General features: G+C 56.0%; 1 protein-coding gene across 7 annotated transcripts in view; it reads left to right on the top strand.

The window, feature by feature from the left end:
- ADCYAP1R1 (ADCYAP receptor type I) overlaps positions 1-14,020 on the top strand; it is a 49,053-nt gene that overhangs the window by 13,452 nt on the left and 21,581 nt on the right. For all 7 annotated transcript variants that reach the window (XM_037126537.2, XM_037126535.2, XM_037126536.2 and 4 more), the window contains 9 exons: positions 4,221-4,328; positions 5,565-5,585; positions 6,619-6,660; positions 8,944-9,053; positions 9,550-9,647; positions 10,058-10,190; positions 10,951-11,104; positions 11,529-11,589; positions 12,118-12,187. In XM_037126537.2, the coding sequence (XP_036982432.1) occupies positions 4,221-4,328; positions 5,565-5,585; positions 6,619-6,660; positions 8,944-9,053; positions 9,550-9,647; positions 10,058-10,190; positions 10,951-11,104; positions 11,529-11,589; positions 12,118-12,187 (797 nt within the window). The remainder of the gene's footprint in view (positions 1-4,220; positions 4,329-5,564; positions 5,586-6,618; positions 6,661-8,943; positions 9,054-9,549; positions 9,648-10,057; positions 10,191-10,950; positions 11,105-11,528; positions 11,590-12,117; positions 12,188-14,020) is intronic.

Genomic DNA, 14,020 nt, shown 5'->3' with positions numbered 1-14,020 from the left:
CTCTGCTGAAACCGCGTGGCTCTCTCTCCCAATGGCTGCCGTGCCTGGCTCTTAAATCCCAGCACCCATCTTCCTCTGTACCCCTATTTCCGACTCCTCCCAAAATCAGTTACACCTGCCAGTATTCTGTATTAATACAAGTTTACTGGGCTGCCATCGTTAGTCTGGGCAGTAATCATCCCATGTCCTCGAGCCAATCAATCTTCTCCAAGCCCCTACGCAAGCGCTGTAACTTGGGGGGACCTGCCCCCAGTTACATCTTGGGGGGAAGTGACTTCATCCCCCTAGCTCCAAGCCTGGCCACAGCCATTTAACATGTCCAAGTGACCACCGAGGCTATAGATATGTTAAAAGACAATGCCATGGATTAGCTGCAAGGCTGTGGCTGTGCAAAACTGTCCCTTCCCCCCCAACTCACACCTGTGGGGGTGGGGTGAGGACATCTTATATGTCTCTCCATCATTCCCATACACTTTGAATTCTGGACACCATTCCAAATCTTTTTCTGGGGGGGGCCCCCTTTGGCTGCACCCTGTATCACTACTTCAGCCACTAAGGGGTAGGTTCTATTATCAGCCCAGTTTTGCAGGTGAAGACACGGAGGCACAGGCCAGTTATGTAGTTTGCTTAAAGACCGTCCGCTTTGAGTGTAACTAGAATCAGCAGTTGTGCGTTATGTTACTAATCTGTGCTTGGGTGACCAAGAGAGGCCGCCCTCCTGCTGTTGTCCCCCTGCTCTGCATCTCCCCTGTCCCTTCTGTCCCCAAGCACACATGCGGTACACAGCACACTGGCCCCGAGTCAGCCAGCTTCCCTGAAACACGCCTGAAAATGAAAAGCGAAAATCTGTCAGGTTGTTCCAGTGATGGTGAGGGCTTTTGTATATTTTTAATGTATTTATGTGTATGTTTATTTTAAATGCAGTAAAGTGAGGGCATTGGGGTGAGGATGCTGATCTGGCAGAGGCGAGGCGTGTGGCACTGGGTAGAGCTGGGGGGCCCCAGGAAGGCACCTGTGCCCCTTAAACCCTTGCCCCTTCCTTGTGCCAGGACTTCCACCTTCCAGAGAACATTAGGCGGTGATGTGCATAGTGGCCTTCAGAGTGGCAGCTAAGGGACAGGGTCACGCTGGGGATGGCATGGGAGCTGAGCAGGCAGTGGGGGAGGCAGAGAATTTCGGTGAGGTCCTGGAGAGAGGAAGCAGGCTTTCTGACTCGGTGCTTTTGTCTGCAGCATCCTTGGCACATTGTAAGGTGTTTACTGGGACCATTACTGAGGAGTTTGTTTGGTGATTCCTCATTTCCAAACCCCTGAATGCTAAGTGGGACTCGAGTCAGCGCTGAGCCCAGCTCTGCCATGAGACACGGAGAGGCTGAGACCAGGGGCCTGAGCCAGGGCTGGGACAGGCCCCAGGTCTGTGGCCTCAGCCCGGGGCGCCCTTTGTGCTGCCGTGCTCTTGTGCCAGAGAGGAGGGAGACAGGCTCCTGTGCGTGGGAACCTGAGTCTCCACTCCTGAGGGCCCCAGACCGACTGCATCCTGGGTCCCCCCCCCACACTGTGCTCACAGCTCGCCCGCACTTCACCAATCAGAAATATTGACTGCAAAGTCACTTTCGGTAAATTGAAATCATTTTTTGCCCTTGAACTTTAATGCTAAAGTGAGGGGCTTGTTCTGACAATACCCAAGCATCCTCAGGTGGCTTCTCAAAGGGACGACTGCACCCTTGTCTGAGTTCCTTCGGTGCCTCTGGTCTCACAGGTTTTGAACACAGCGTGGAACTGGACAGAATGGTCACCATGACAACCTGAGATTGGTGCTGTATTTTGTTCCAGTCCAGGCTAATGGCTCTTGCATCCTCTCTGTTCTGCCTGCCCAAATATCCTTTCCTCCTGCTTTTATAAGGCACAGCCTCTCCTGATGCTGTGTGTAGATGTCTTAGTGGGGGCTGCCTGCCGAGTGGGCATCTCCCCCACTTCAGAACCTGAGCTCCTCTGACCAAGCTCCACAGAGGGTTTGTGGCAGGGGCAGGCAGAGCCAGCAGGGCACAGGCAGGCTCAGTGCAGAGCTGGGCTACGATGGGAGAGGTGAGTAAAGAGGCTTGGGGTGTCCGAGCAGCAAGTTCTTCCAGGCACTAGGAGCTGTTCTGATCTCCCACCTCCTCTGCCAGGGGCAAGAAGGTCGGGGGGTGGGGGGTGACCTTCACAGCCTCTCAGCAGTGTCTGACACCCTTGACCGTGTCCCACTTGAAGCACTCGAGTTCTTGGCTGCGGTGTCCCTAACCTCTCCCTGTTTTCCTTGTGTTTCTGGCCACCCCTCCTCAGCCTTCTTCACCAGCCCCTCGTCTGGTGTTGGCGCTCCTTCTTCTGGCGGGGCCAGACCCTCTTTTCCCTCCTTCACACGCCGGTGCTTTTTCATACCATGCTTCATCCAGTCCCACGGCCCCCCGTAGCACTCCTGTGCTGACCGCTCCCTGCCCTTCCTCCAGCTCTGACTTCCCCTCTGGATTCCACACCATTACCTAACCGCCTGTGTGAGTGAGATCTTGGCAGACTCCCCTTGGGGGATGTTCGTCCTGGTCGTGGGGTCAGGGAAGGCCGCCCCAGCCCCTCAGCTGTCCTTCTGGGCATCATCGGCAGGTCCCCAGTGAACCTCTGTTCCTGATGTGAGCTCTAGTCACTCACACACGGAGACACTCTCAGAGACACCCTGTCCCCAGCTGGTGTCCCCAGCTGGTGTACACAGGGAAGCTGAGTCAGGGGGCAGGGGGTAGAGGCTGGCCAGAGTCACACAGTGAGCCCTTGGCAGAAGCAGATAAGACTCCAGTCTCGTGACTGCCGTGCAGGAGCTGAGGGGACACCATGCCCTTTCCCTCTCTCCCTCACCCTCGAATGCAGACTTCTCAGATGCATTTTGTCGGCCTCTGTAACCCTGGGCCAGTGGGCACCAACCCGTGGCGTGGGCTCCGAAAATGGTTGTTAGGAGAATGACTCCCCTACCCTGCCTCCAGACCTGGGACCTCCACCCCGGGAGCCCCTCTTCCTGTGCCATTCTGCCTGAGCCCTGCACCCCTCCCTGCCACTCAGTTCTCGTGACTGCTCACCTCCACCTCAAGTGCTCTGGGACCTCAGGGACATCAGCTGGCACTAGCAGCTGGCTGTGCCAGGGCCTGATGTTCCACGTTAAGGGAACATCTGTCAGCAGGGCTCCTGGGGCATGGACCAGACGTGACCACACTCCCTGATCATTCCACGGTCAGTACAGGCCACGGCAGCCACCGATGTGCTGCTGGGTCCCCTTCAAGGGCCTGATGTCACAGCCAGACATGTGCTGGCTGGAGCCCTGCTGGGGGGCGAGTAGGACAGGAACCATCAGTAACCGGCCTGTTGCTGTGACACCCAGGACACAGCTCATGCGGTCTCACATGGCCCCCAGTGTCCTTGCCTTCCTGGTTTGTCATCCCCAGAACTCTGTGTGGTGCTCTGGGCTCCCAAACTTGGTCACCCCAGGAAGGGAATCCTGTAGGCTACTGTGACTGAGTGTGAATCCCCAAACAGCCAGGTCTTGATTCGGAGAGGCAGACCACCCCCGGACCACACAGCCCCCACAAGCCAGTCAGCCAGGGAACCCACAAAGAGGCCGTGAGTTTGTGAGGCCTTCCCTGGGTCCCTCCCGACCTGGCGCCCGCCCTGTGATAAGCTAGCGACCCTCTGCTGGCCTTTCTTTTCACCTTGCAGGGCTCCATCCTCTCCCTGCCCTGGCGTCTCAGGGAAATGATTTCCAGGGACACCTAATTGACATCATGAGATTAATGATAATAGTATAGGGGGTGTTCACTGAGTAAGCCGGGCACTCTGCCGGGTGTGTTACAGGTGTGAGCTCACTACTGTTGCTTACTCGCTGGCTGTCCCTCATCTGGCAGAGTGGCCCTCTCCGCAGCCCCTGTTTGCAGGCCCCTCAGCAGCGTGCACACCCTGTCCTGGCACTGTGTGCTCTGCCACCTGTCATTTCGCCCACTTCCTCCTTTGATTCTGCCACATGCAGCTCTTCTACCCACCTGTAAACGGGGGTCCTCAGGGTTCCCTCCTTGTGAACTCTTGTCCCATTGCCTCCCCTATGCCCATGGTGTCAGGACTTGGGGACCATGTTAGGGGATCGAGGTGACAAGACCATGAGAGGTGCTCGTGGCCAGGGCCTGGCTCACGTGGCTCGCTCCCCCACAGGCTGCCCCGGGATATGGGACAACATCACGTGTTGGAAGCACGCCCAAGTGGGCGAGATGGTCTTCATCACCTGCCCCAAGTTCTTCCAGATCATCTATCCAGACCAAGGTGGGTTTCCCTGGGGCCTCGTCAGGCCGCACCCTGCCCAGCCCGCTCCCCACACCCGGGCCCCAGACCCTCCTGGGACACAGCACTAGGGACATCGGGCACCCTGCGGGCACGTTGATAACCCCTGCCATAGAGCTCACATTCGGGGCAGGGAGGGGGAACCACAGACCTCCTGCTCACAGGAACACAGAGGTTCCTCTCAGACTTGGCTCCCAGGTCCACGTGGGGACGCATCATTGCGGGTGGGGCAAGGCTGGGCTCTCCCACATGGCATCCACCCCAAGATCAGAAGGCAGGGTGTGGCTGCGGTGCATCCCCCGACTCCGCCTCCCCCCTGTGAGCCACACCTCCCACCTCCACATCTCCCACCAGCAGCCACACGCCCCCATCCTGACAACTAGGGGACTGGATGTGATCATGCCCTGCCTAGAGCAGGATAGGAAGTGGATGTTGAAAGAGGAGAAAGTGGAGGGGAGGGCAGTGTGAGTGGGACAGCGTCAGGCTGGGGTGGCCCCTGACTCAGCCCTGTCTCCCCCCCTCTAATTCACTTCTGTAGATATCATGTTAGTCGCCTCCCCCACTCATGGACTCCTCCCCTTCATTCATCCATCCATTTAAAGTTTGTCGAGCATCTACTCTGGGTCAGGTACCGTGGCAAGACAGCTTCTTTTTAACAACAACAACAACAACATCAAAAGGCAAAATGAGTCAGCAGTAAAATGACATTTTCTTAGGACAGACTTTCCTTCCGACTCCAGCCCGCCCTGGCACTTGTGCAGTCAATGAGCCCTGGATACGTGAGGCTCCGTGGCTCACTGTGGCGGCGCCTTTTAGTGTTTCCATTCCCAAAGCTGAACTCGTGAGACTCACCTTAAATACTTAGGAAGTGCAGATGGCATTTCTCTCTGCGCCACCGGCTGCCCAGGGCCAGACCTGGTGCTCACTGTAGTAGCCGCTGCTCTGTGGGCTCTGGGGGTGCAGAGCACTCACCTCCGCTCAGACACCCCTGCTCACTTTCTGTAACTGTGTCCCGTCGTAGAGGGAGATGTGGGAATCTTCAGTGACCGGCCGGCCCCCAGCTAGTAGTCCTTGTGGCTCAGGGCCCCCAGTAGAGCCTCTCTCTGGAATTTGGGGGTAGGGTGGGGAAGAGGGAGGGGGAGGGCCGGCAGGGCCCACCGGGAGCAGACCCCACTTCAGCCCTCACTCACCTCTGTGTGCCCTCTCTCTCTGTTTCAGTCTGGGAGACAGAAACCATCGGTAAGAGGAGCCCCGGAGAGAACCGACTGCTGGTCACCTGTCCGTCTGTGCATCAGCTGGAGCCCAGCTCTGGCTGTTGGGATGGGTGGGGGTGGAGCAAAAAGCTTACTAGGGACTAGGGTCTCCCTTCCTTCTTCTTCCCTCCTCCCCCCAGACTGTCCTAGAGGGGGGTGCACAGGAAGATGGGAGGTGCAGCCCTTGGCCTCAGTGCTTGTGGGCTTCTTTGGGAGGACGAGACCCAGCCCCCGAGAGGTTAGAAAACAAGCCCACCAAATGGATAAGTGCAAGCCTGAGTGTGTGTGTGAGCCTATGAAGAGGCCAGTCTCCCCAAGTGGCTGTAGAGTTGGAATTTCAGCAGGCACGAGGACAGAAGAGACCTAAGGATGCAGCATGCAGGCAGAGTCATGTAAAGGCCCAGGGAGGCTTCCTGGAGGAGGCGGCATGTCTGCTGGACCTTGGAAACAGGATTTGATAATGTAGAGGGCAAATGGAGGTTCAGTGCTAGTAGGGGTATTGGCGTGGGGGGAGGTGGGAGTAGAGTCAGAGGAGAGAGAGACAAAGGTCTGAGGATGAAGTCTTCGGAGTTCTAGGTTCCCTTTGATAGGAGCAGTTTGGAGCGGGGGCTCCAAAGAGGAAACAGGAAGCCCAGGACTCGGGTGGCTGTTTCTTGCCTTGCCCTGGAAAAGGCCCCACCATCCTTTGTCCTTCCTCTCCCACTCTACTCTGGAGGAGGCCTTCTCATTATCCGACTGTGTCCCATTTCCACTTCCTGTGGTCTGGGGAGGGGGGAACTGAGTCATAGGCATCTTTAGCAGCACAGAAATACAAAGCAAATGAGACTTACCTTAGAACGTGCAGTGAGTGTGTCAGAAAGGTGGGGCTGCCGTTGCTAGGCCGCCTCTTGGCTGAGACCCTACCCCTTGCCCTCCCAACCGGGGGCAGGTTCGGCCTTCAGCCTGGAGAGCCAGCAGTGTCCAGCCGTGGCACTCGGGCAGCTGGTGTTCTGACTCGTGCCCATGTCTCTGTTTTGCAGGAGACTTTGATTTCACAGACATTAACTCCTTGAATCTCTCAGGTAAGTGGGAGTTCACCACGGGCTGGCTGGACGGGGGTGGCATCTGCTGGCGTGTGAGCCTGGGCCATGCCTCTCTGTGGCCGTGTGGCCTTTGGCAGGTCCCCTTCCTTCTCTGATGAAGCAGTGGATCTTCTCTGCAGAAACTGGCACTCAGGTGCCCAGACTGTTTCAGGGGCACGCAGATCTCTCGAAGCCCTGCCGTGGGACCCCAAAAAAGAGCCCTGGATCAGCAGCTCCTGATAGCTTTGCGCTCCCACGTGGTTCTCATACTTGAATTGTGCTCACGATGCCCCAGTGGGCTTGTTAAAACTCAGATTCCTGGGCCTTCCCACCCAGGGTCTCTAATTGAGTAGGCCTGGGTTGGGGCCTGAGAACATGCATTTCTAGCCAGTGTCCCAGGAGTTGCTGATGGGCTGCTCTGGGGAGGGCCCCCACTTGGAGAACCTTGCCCTGGTGCCCGGTGCTCCCGTGAGGGTGCCAGGGAGGAGGGGCCTGGGGAAGCTGCCAGGTGGAGTCACTGTGGGGTCCTGATGCCTGGAGAGCAATAGAGCAACTGTGTGGCCAGTTCATGGCTGAGCTCTGAGCAAAAAGGCTCCTGCTTCTCTGAGCTCACACTGTATTATAGAAAGAAAAAGAGAGGAGAATAGGAGGAAGGAAGTGATGCCTACCTCTAGGACACTTTATAAAACTGGTCTTTGAAGCAGCTTCCCTTGCCTCTTCCTACCACCCTGATGTGGATAAAGCCGAGAGGAGATGAAGCCCAGGGAGGGAAGGGTCAAGGCCATGGTCCCATGGGTTGTGTGGACTCTCTGAAAGAAGGGCTCACAGGGACATGGAAGGAGCTTGCCAGTCACAGCCTGCAACAGACCTGCTGGAAGCGGGACCAGTTGGCATGGAACTGTGAGGCAGGAGTGGGCCCTCTCTCCCTGGGCCTGCCAGATGTCCCCCTTGTCCCAGGGCTCAGAGTCCCAGAAGCCACTACACTCTGGGCAGAACTGTCTTTATGGCAGGGCCACCACCCCTCTGCTGCTGCCTGGAGCCCAGGATGTGCATTTCTGACTCTGTTGGCTAAAAAAACCGGCTGTAGAACTTCCAACGTGGCTGGCAAGGACATGAGGTTGGCGAATTTGGGGTGGGGGCTCTCCTGTCCTGGCCTCTGCCCTTGGCTCCTTCCAGAGCTCCCCAGAGGTGATATTGGCCAAAGAGGAGGTGTTCCTCCAGTGGCATGAGCACAGGAGCCTTTTTCCAGCAGGTGTCTTTGTTGTGACAAAATCCTGTGGCAGCAAGAACCATCCCCTATGTTCCCTTATGTCCTAGTCCACCAAATGAACTTCCAGGGAGCTGGTCCGGGAGCAAGGTCAGTCTGGGGGCACCTTCCAGGGCTGGGTTGGAGGCCAAGGGGGCTGTTGGCCTTCTCTGTAGCCCTGGTTGTCCGTGGGTCACCCTGGAGGCATCAGGAGAGTTGTTCAAGGCTGAACAGCCTTGGGCCAGGCATCAGCTAGCCTGGCCACCACTGTACTGCCAGCTGGGGACTCCTGCCTCCTCCAGGGCCCCCCAGCATGGCCTTTAAAGTCAATCAAAGAAAACTGAAGTATGTAAGTGTCAGGAAACAGATAGACATCCAGACCTGGGAAGGCAGAAGTTCTTTAAAACAAACAAACAAACAAACAAACCTAAATGCATATCCTAATGAGATCTTATGCTAGGCTAATGGAGGTCTGGTTCTTGTTAATTAAACAAGCCCTGTGTCCCCTCGGTGTGGGATGGGACTTTGCAGCTGCTGGTAGGCCCAGAGCTCCCAGTAAAAGTGTCACCCAGTGTGTGAAGGGAACTCCTGCTCCTTGGTTACCTGAGGTGGTTTCTGGACCAGAACCCCTGGCAGGGGGGTGGGCAAACGTGGGCCTGGAGTTTCCGCTCACTGAAGTTTGGTTAAGTGCTGACCCAGGGCCCGGGAGAGGGGCTCGGGCCTTTCCCAGGTGAGCCTTGGCCAGGTCCAAGACAGAGGGGGAGGCTGGATTCAGCCCCGCTGGGCCCCTCGCCCCCGGTTCAGAGACCAGCTTGCGCCTTCCCCCGCCTCACATCCTCCATGAAGGCGGAGCCTGAGGTCCTCAGCGATGGTCGGTTTCCCTTCACAGTGGAGGAGTTGGTGAGCCTTGAGTGGCCACACTTCCCAGAGGGGCATACAGGCTTCCAGGCATCCTCACCTATGAAGTAACTTTTGAAGAAGAATTTCAGGGACCTCTTAAATCGCTCTTGTGCCTCTGGGTTCCCCTTCTGCCGCAGGCATGCGGGTGATAGGCCGGAACTGCACGGAAGATGGCTGGTCAGAGACTTTCCCTCATTATTTCGATGCCTGTGGGTTTGACGAGGGATATAATGAGACCGGGGACCAGGTGAGTGTCTGCCCCCCACCCAGAGGCAGTGAGGGTGGGGCTGTGGGGGCAGATGGAAGGGTCTTCCCACCAGAGGCCTTGACTCTCAGTGGCACTGCAGGCAGCATTTATGAGTGCCCCCTGTGTCCCCAAGCCCATCGCACGGAGGGCAGGACTTGCATTCACTCGTTCTGGGCGGAGAAGCAGCTGGGTAGCTCCCTGAGCTCCTCCAGCCCCCACCGTGTGTCCCCCACCTCACCGGCTGCTCTTCTAGGATACACTGCCTTCCTGGCCCAGCAACTGGCAGGTGACTGCTGGGCCCAGCAGGGTCCCTCCTGGACCCAGGCTAAGGTGGTGATGGGGTCAGTCAGCACTCCTGCACTCAGCAAGCACCTGCAGACCCTCTGATGAGTATAGATTCTGTACAGAGGGGAGGAGGCCGTGGACCCAGAGGTGGGCAGGTACAAGGCTGGAATTGGCCCTACGTGGAGCCCTACCTGTCCTGTACCCCCTCCAGGATTCCTACTACCTGTCGGTGAAGGCTCTGTACACAGCCGGCTACAGCACGTCCCTCGTGTCCCTCACCACTGCCATGGTCATCTTGTGTCGCTTCCGGTGAGACCTCCAGCAGTGTTCCAGGGAGCACAGATCGCCCCTGGCTGAGTCCCCCAGCTGTCAGTCCCGGAGCTACGTTGGGAGGTGTTCCCCCTACTCTAGGATAACAGATGGGAACCTTGACCCCAGAGAGGGCACCCAGCCCTTCCAAGGCAGGAAACCCCCGGGCGTCACTTGTCTCTTCCTGGTCCAGACAGAGGCCACTGGAGGGGGACGTCTGGCCCCGAGGCATCCCGGGGCTAGGGGACAGGGGCTTGAACCTGAGGGAGGTGGAAGGAGGGAGTGGGCGGTCCTGGGCGGGGGCCCCCTGCACAGGCACACAGCCACACAGGTGTCCCTGAGCAGACCCTGAGCACGGGCTGCCGTGCTGCGGGTTTGCCGCCTCAAGGCCTCTCCCTCCGCTGCGGCAGGAAGCTGCACTGTACCCGCAACTTCATCCACATGAACCTGTTTGTGTCGTTCATGCTGCGGGCCATCTCCGTCTTCATCAAGGACTGGGTCCTCTATGAGGAGCACGACAGCAGCCACTGCTTCATCTCCTCGGTGAGTGAGCCGTGCCCTGTGGGACACACTCCTCCCGGAACGTGCCCACCACCCAGGTGCTTCCTGCAGGCTAAGACGTGGGCCCCAGTAAACACAGAAACCCGGGAGTGATCAAGGGGCTATCAGTAGCCAGTGAGTCCCCTGTATGATGCCACTTCCTGTCCCTGGGCATGTGGGTAAACATGGCAGAGCAGTGGAAGGCGGAAAGGCCAAGTCCCACTTGTCTCAGAAAGAGGGCTTGCCTGGTCCCTGGTCACTTACCTGGCCTGTGAGCCCAGGGACTGATGGGCTGGCCTTCTTTCCAGACCTCCAACTTGTGGAAGGAAGCAGAGAAGATCAGTTTTGAGGGGGTGGTATGCAAAAGGCAGCCCAGGGCACACTTAGAGGAGGTCTCTATGAGATTTTGGGGGGGACAGGGGTATCCCCCAACCCCACCTCTGTCATGTCTAAAGCCTTCTTCTTATCAAGGGGGCTCCTGCAAGGATCTCATTATCATGTAGCCTGTGAGGGTGGGGAAGGGATAGGAAGATGGGGGAGAATGAGTCTCCATGGGCAGCTCCAATGTGGAAACAGGCTGCTACATTTTAAACTCTGAGTCTAGGAATCTCGAGTGTTTCAGACCCACGTGACATGGGAGCCTGAGCCTACCAGAGCTGAAGGCCCTCGGGATTCTCCCTGGTCCTGCTGGGCTGGGTTTCAGGGCTCAGTGGAGCAGGGGATCGTGGCTCACGTCCCCCACCGCTTCCTGTTCCCTGGGCAGGTGGAATGCAAAGCTGTTATGGTTTTCTTTCACTACTGCGTCGTGTCTAACTACTTCTGGCTGTTCATCGAGGGCCTGTACCTCTTCACTCTGCTGGTGGAGACCTTCTTCCCCGAGAGGAGATACTTCTGCTGGTACACCATTATTGGCTGGGGTAGGTCGCTAGCTGTGGCCAGGACAGGCTAAGGTCTCACGGGCCTTGGTGGCCCGTCAGAGAGTGTCAGGGCCAAGGAGGCACTTGCTCCACCGCCGCAGAGGGCACATGCCTGCTGCGTGGACTCTCTCATGCTCTTCCTGCCCCCAGGAAGCCCGTCACCTTCTGAGAGGGTACGCCCAGGAGTCCTTCTGGGAGGCAACACAGCCCATGGTGTAGGGGAGACACAGATCCGTAGGAGGCAGCGGGGGGTTAGAGACAGTGCGGGCCCCCCGCACTCTAGGTGTGAGAGGGACGCATGCTCATAGGCCAGAACCCCATGTCTGGGTGGGGACGATGGCCACCAGGAGCCCCACGTCTGGGGGGAACACTGGACCCTGGGGGTGTTCCTGTTGTCACGGGGCCCCTTGTCTTGCTCTTGCAGGGACCCCAACCCTGTGCGTGTCAGTGTGGGCTGTGCTGAGGCTCTACTTTGATGACACAGGGTGAGTGCGTACCCCAGGCTGGGGCAGGGCCCCGGGGACATGGCTCCACACGGGCTTCTCCACGGCTGCCCCGACTCCACGTTAACTGCCCCAGACAGACCATCCCACTCAGGGCCCAGGCTGCACCCTGAGCCTTGGGTGTCCACTGCACTGACTGCCCCCCTTCCTGGGTGGAGCCACGCAGCCACATCTCAGCCGGAAGGCAGTGAGAACAAGCAGTTTCAGAGTCCCACTCCACTCCCTGGCCCAGCTGTGAGTGTCTGGTCCTTTTGGGGAGGGGAGGAAAAAGGATCAGGGGAAGGTGCTGCCCCCCAAGAGTCCTAGATCTGAAGGGGAAATGTGGCCGTTGAGGAGTCCTTTGGTGACCTGACAATTGGGCTTCCATACCCGAGTTGACAGGGGACCAGAGGGAAGAACGGGGCCCCTGAGAGCTCTCCTTCCCACCCCCCTCCTCAAGGACCAGAGGTGTTGCCCAGCAGGCGTCCTGTGCCCTGAGCATCGTCCCTCTTCCCTCCCCCTGTCTTTCAGCTGCTGGGACATGAATGACAGCACAGCTCTGTGGTGGGTGATCAAAGGCCCCGTGGTTGGCTCCATCATGGTGAGTGTCCTCTGGACAAGGGCAGGGGGAGGTGGTGGTCTGGGCCAAAAGGCACGGCGGGAGAGGAAACAAAGAGGTCACCGCCTGCACCATCCGCCTCCTTGTTCATGGTTGCGTTATATTCTGCAACACGGATGTCCATATTAGTTAGCTCTCCTGATGATGCTGGCCTTTTACATTACCCCATTCTCCTCATCACGAAAGATCTGACTCGGGACAGTTCTGTGTATCATTTTGAGCATGTGTGAATATTTATTTAGAACAAATCCTTTGAAGGGGAATTTTTGGGTCAGTTGTCTACTGCACTTGTGTTATCGGTCATTTGAATTTTTGCACAGTCTTTCGGGGGATAATGGTTGCTTGAGGCTTTGGTGTGCATTTCTCCACGTTGCCAGTGCCGCAGGGCATTTTCCCAATGTTTATTAGCAGTTTGTTTATAATCCTGTTATTACCTTTTTATTGATTGATTTTTTGCTTACTTTTCTAGTCCAGTTGTCTTTCTCGCTGTTTGAAGGACAGTGACACTGCATTTGGTGTAGAGGTTGTAAGTGTATTTAAAGGTGCTGTACCTCAGACAGTCAAGCCAGCGGGCTTCCTCTGCACACCTTCCAAGCCTTGCTTCTTGTATCAGGAGGCCTCTCCAGACCTCAGACAGATGCTCCACCCTCTCCATTCTTCTTATGGAGTAGATCATCCTTTCCCCATTATGCCGGAATGGCATTGTATCATAAATGCTCTCTGTGTTCTGTCGGGTCCCAGATTTTCTATTCTATGTTTCAGCATTGCAGCGTGCTTTCCTATCTGGTGCGCTAATTTCCCCTTCTTTATTCTTTTATTCTTCCAAATGTCATTGCACGTTTTCTTTTTTATGTGGATTTCAAATCCTTTGGCAAGTTGCAAATCCAAAGTCTGGTGGAGATTTTTGTAGGACTTACAGTGAATTTATAACCTAACTTGGAGGATACAGTCCCCCCACCCGCCCACCACCCTGCTATCCACGGTTTTGCTTTCTAAGTTTCCAGTTACCTGCAGTCAACCATGGTCTGGAAAACAAAAATCAGATGACAAGTTCGAGAAATACACAGTTCATAAGTCTTAATGTTGATGCCATTGTGGACAGCGTGATGAAATCTCGTACTGTCTCCCCCTGCCACGCCCGGGCAGGGACCCTCTGTCTGTCACTGTGCAGGATACACGGGTAGGTCCCTTCACAGCCATCTCGCATTGATTATACTTCGAGGGAGAAAGATCACACTTACAGAACTTTCATTACAGTATTTTGTGACAACTGTTCTATTTATTACCAGGTATTATTAACCTATAACTTGCCTGACTTATAAATTAAACTTTGTCACAGATATGGATGTATGGGAAAAACATCGTACGTTGGGGGCTTGGTACAACCTGCTATTTCAAGCATCCTCTGGAGCTCTTGAAAAGTATCCCTTGTGGAGAAGGAGGGACGACTGCAACCGATTTTCTTAAAATGATGAGTCTTTCTCTCCGAGAACATGGCACAGATCTCCACTCATTCGGTCTTTCTCACAGTTGTGCAGTGTTCAGTTGTCTTGTTCAGTTTACCTCCGGGATAAGTCCAGCCAGTCTGTGCTTTCACTGTGTCTGGGAATCATTCATTATATGTTTTTATAAACATTTACTCTATGTTTTTTAGCAGGTTACTGCTGATATTTAGGAAAGCTTTTAGTTTTTTATTTGTTTTCTCTTTGTCACTTTTTAAAACACTATTTTTCATTCTCATCCCTATTCAGCTGTTCTCATGGATTTTCTGGGTAGAAAATGACATGATCCTTAAATAACGCTAGTTTTTACTCT

The sequence above is a fragment of the Artibeus jamaicensis genome, unplaced genomic scaffold (assembly GCF_021234435.1).
Source record: "Artibeus jamaicensis isolate MK-2021 breed Jamaican fruit bat unplaced genomic scaffold, CSHL_Jam_final contig_1016, whole genome shotgun sequence".
Taxonomy (NCBI): Eukaryota; Metazoa; Chordata; class Mammalia; order Chiroptera; family Phyllostomidae; genus Artibeus; species Artibeus jamaicensis.
Note: the sequence above shows the minus strand (reverse complement) of the source record. Positions and strands in the feature narration are given on the sequence as shown.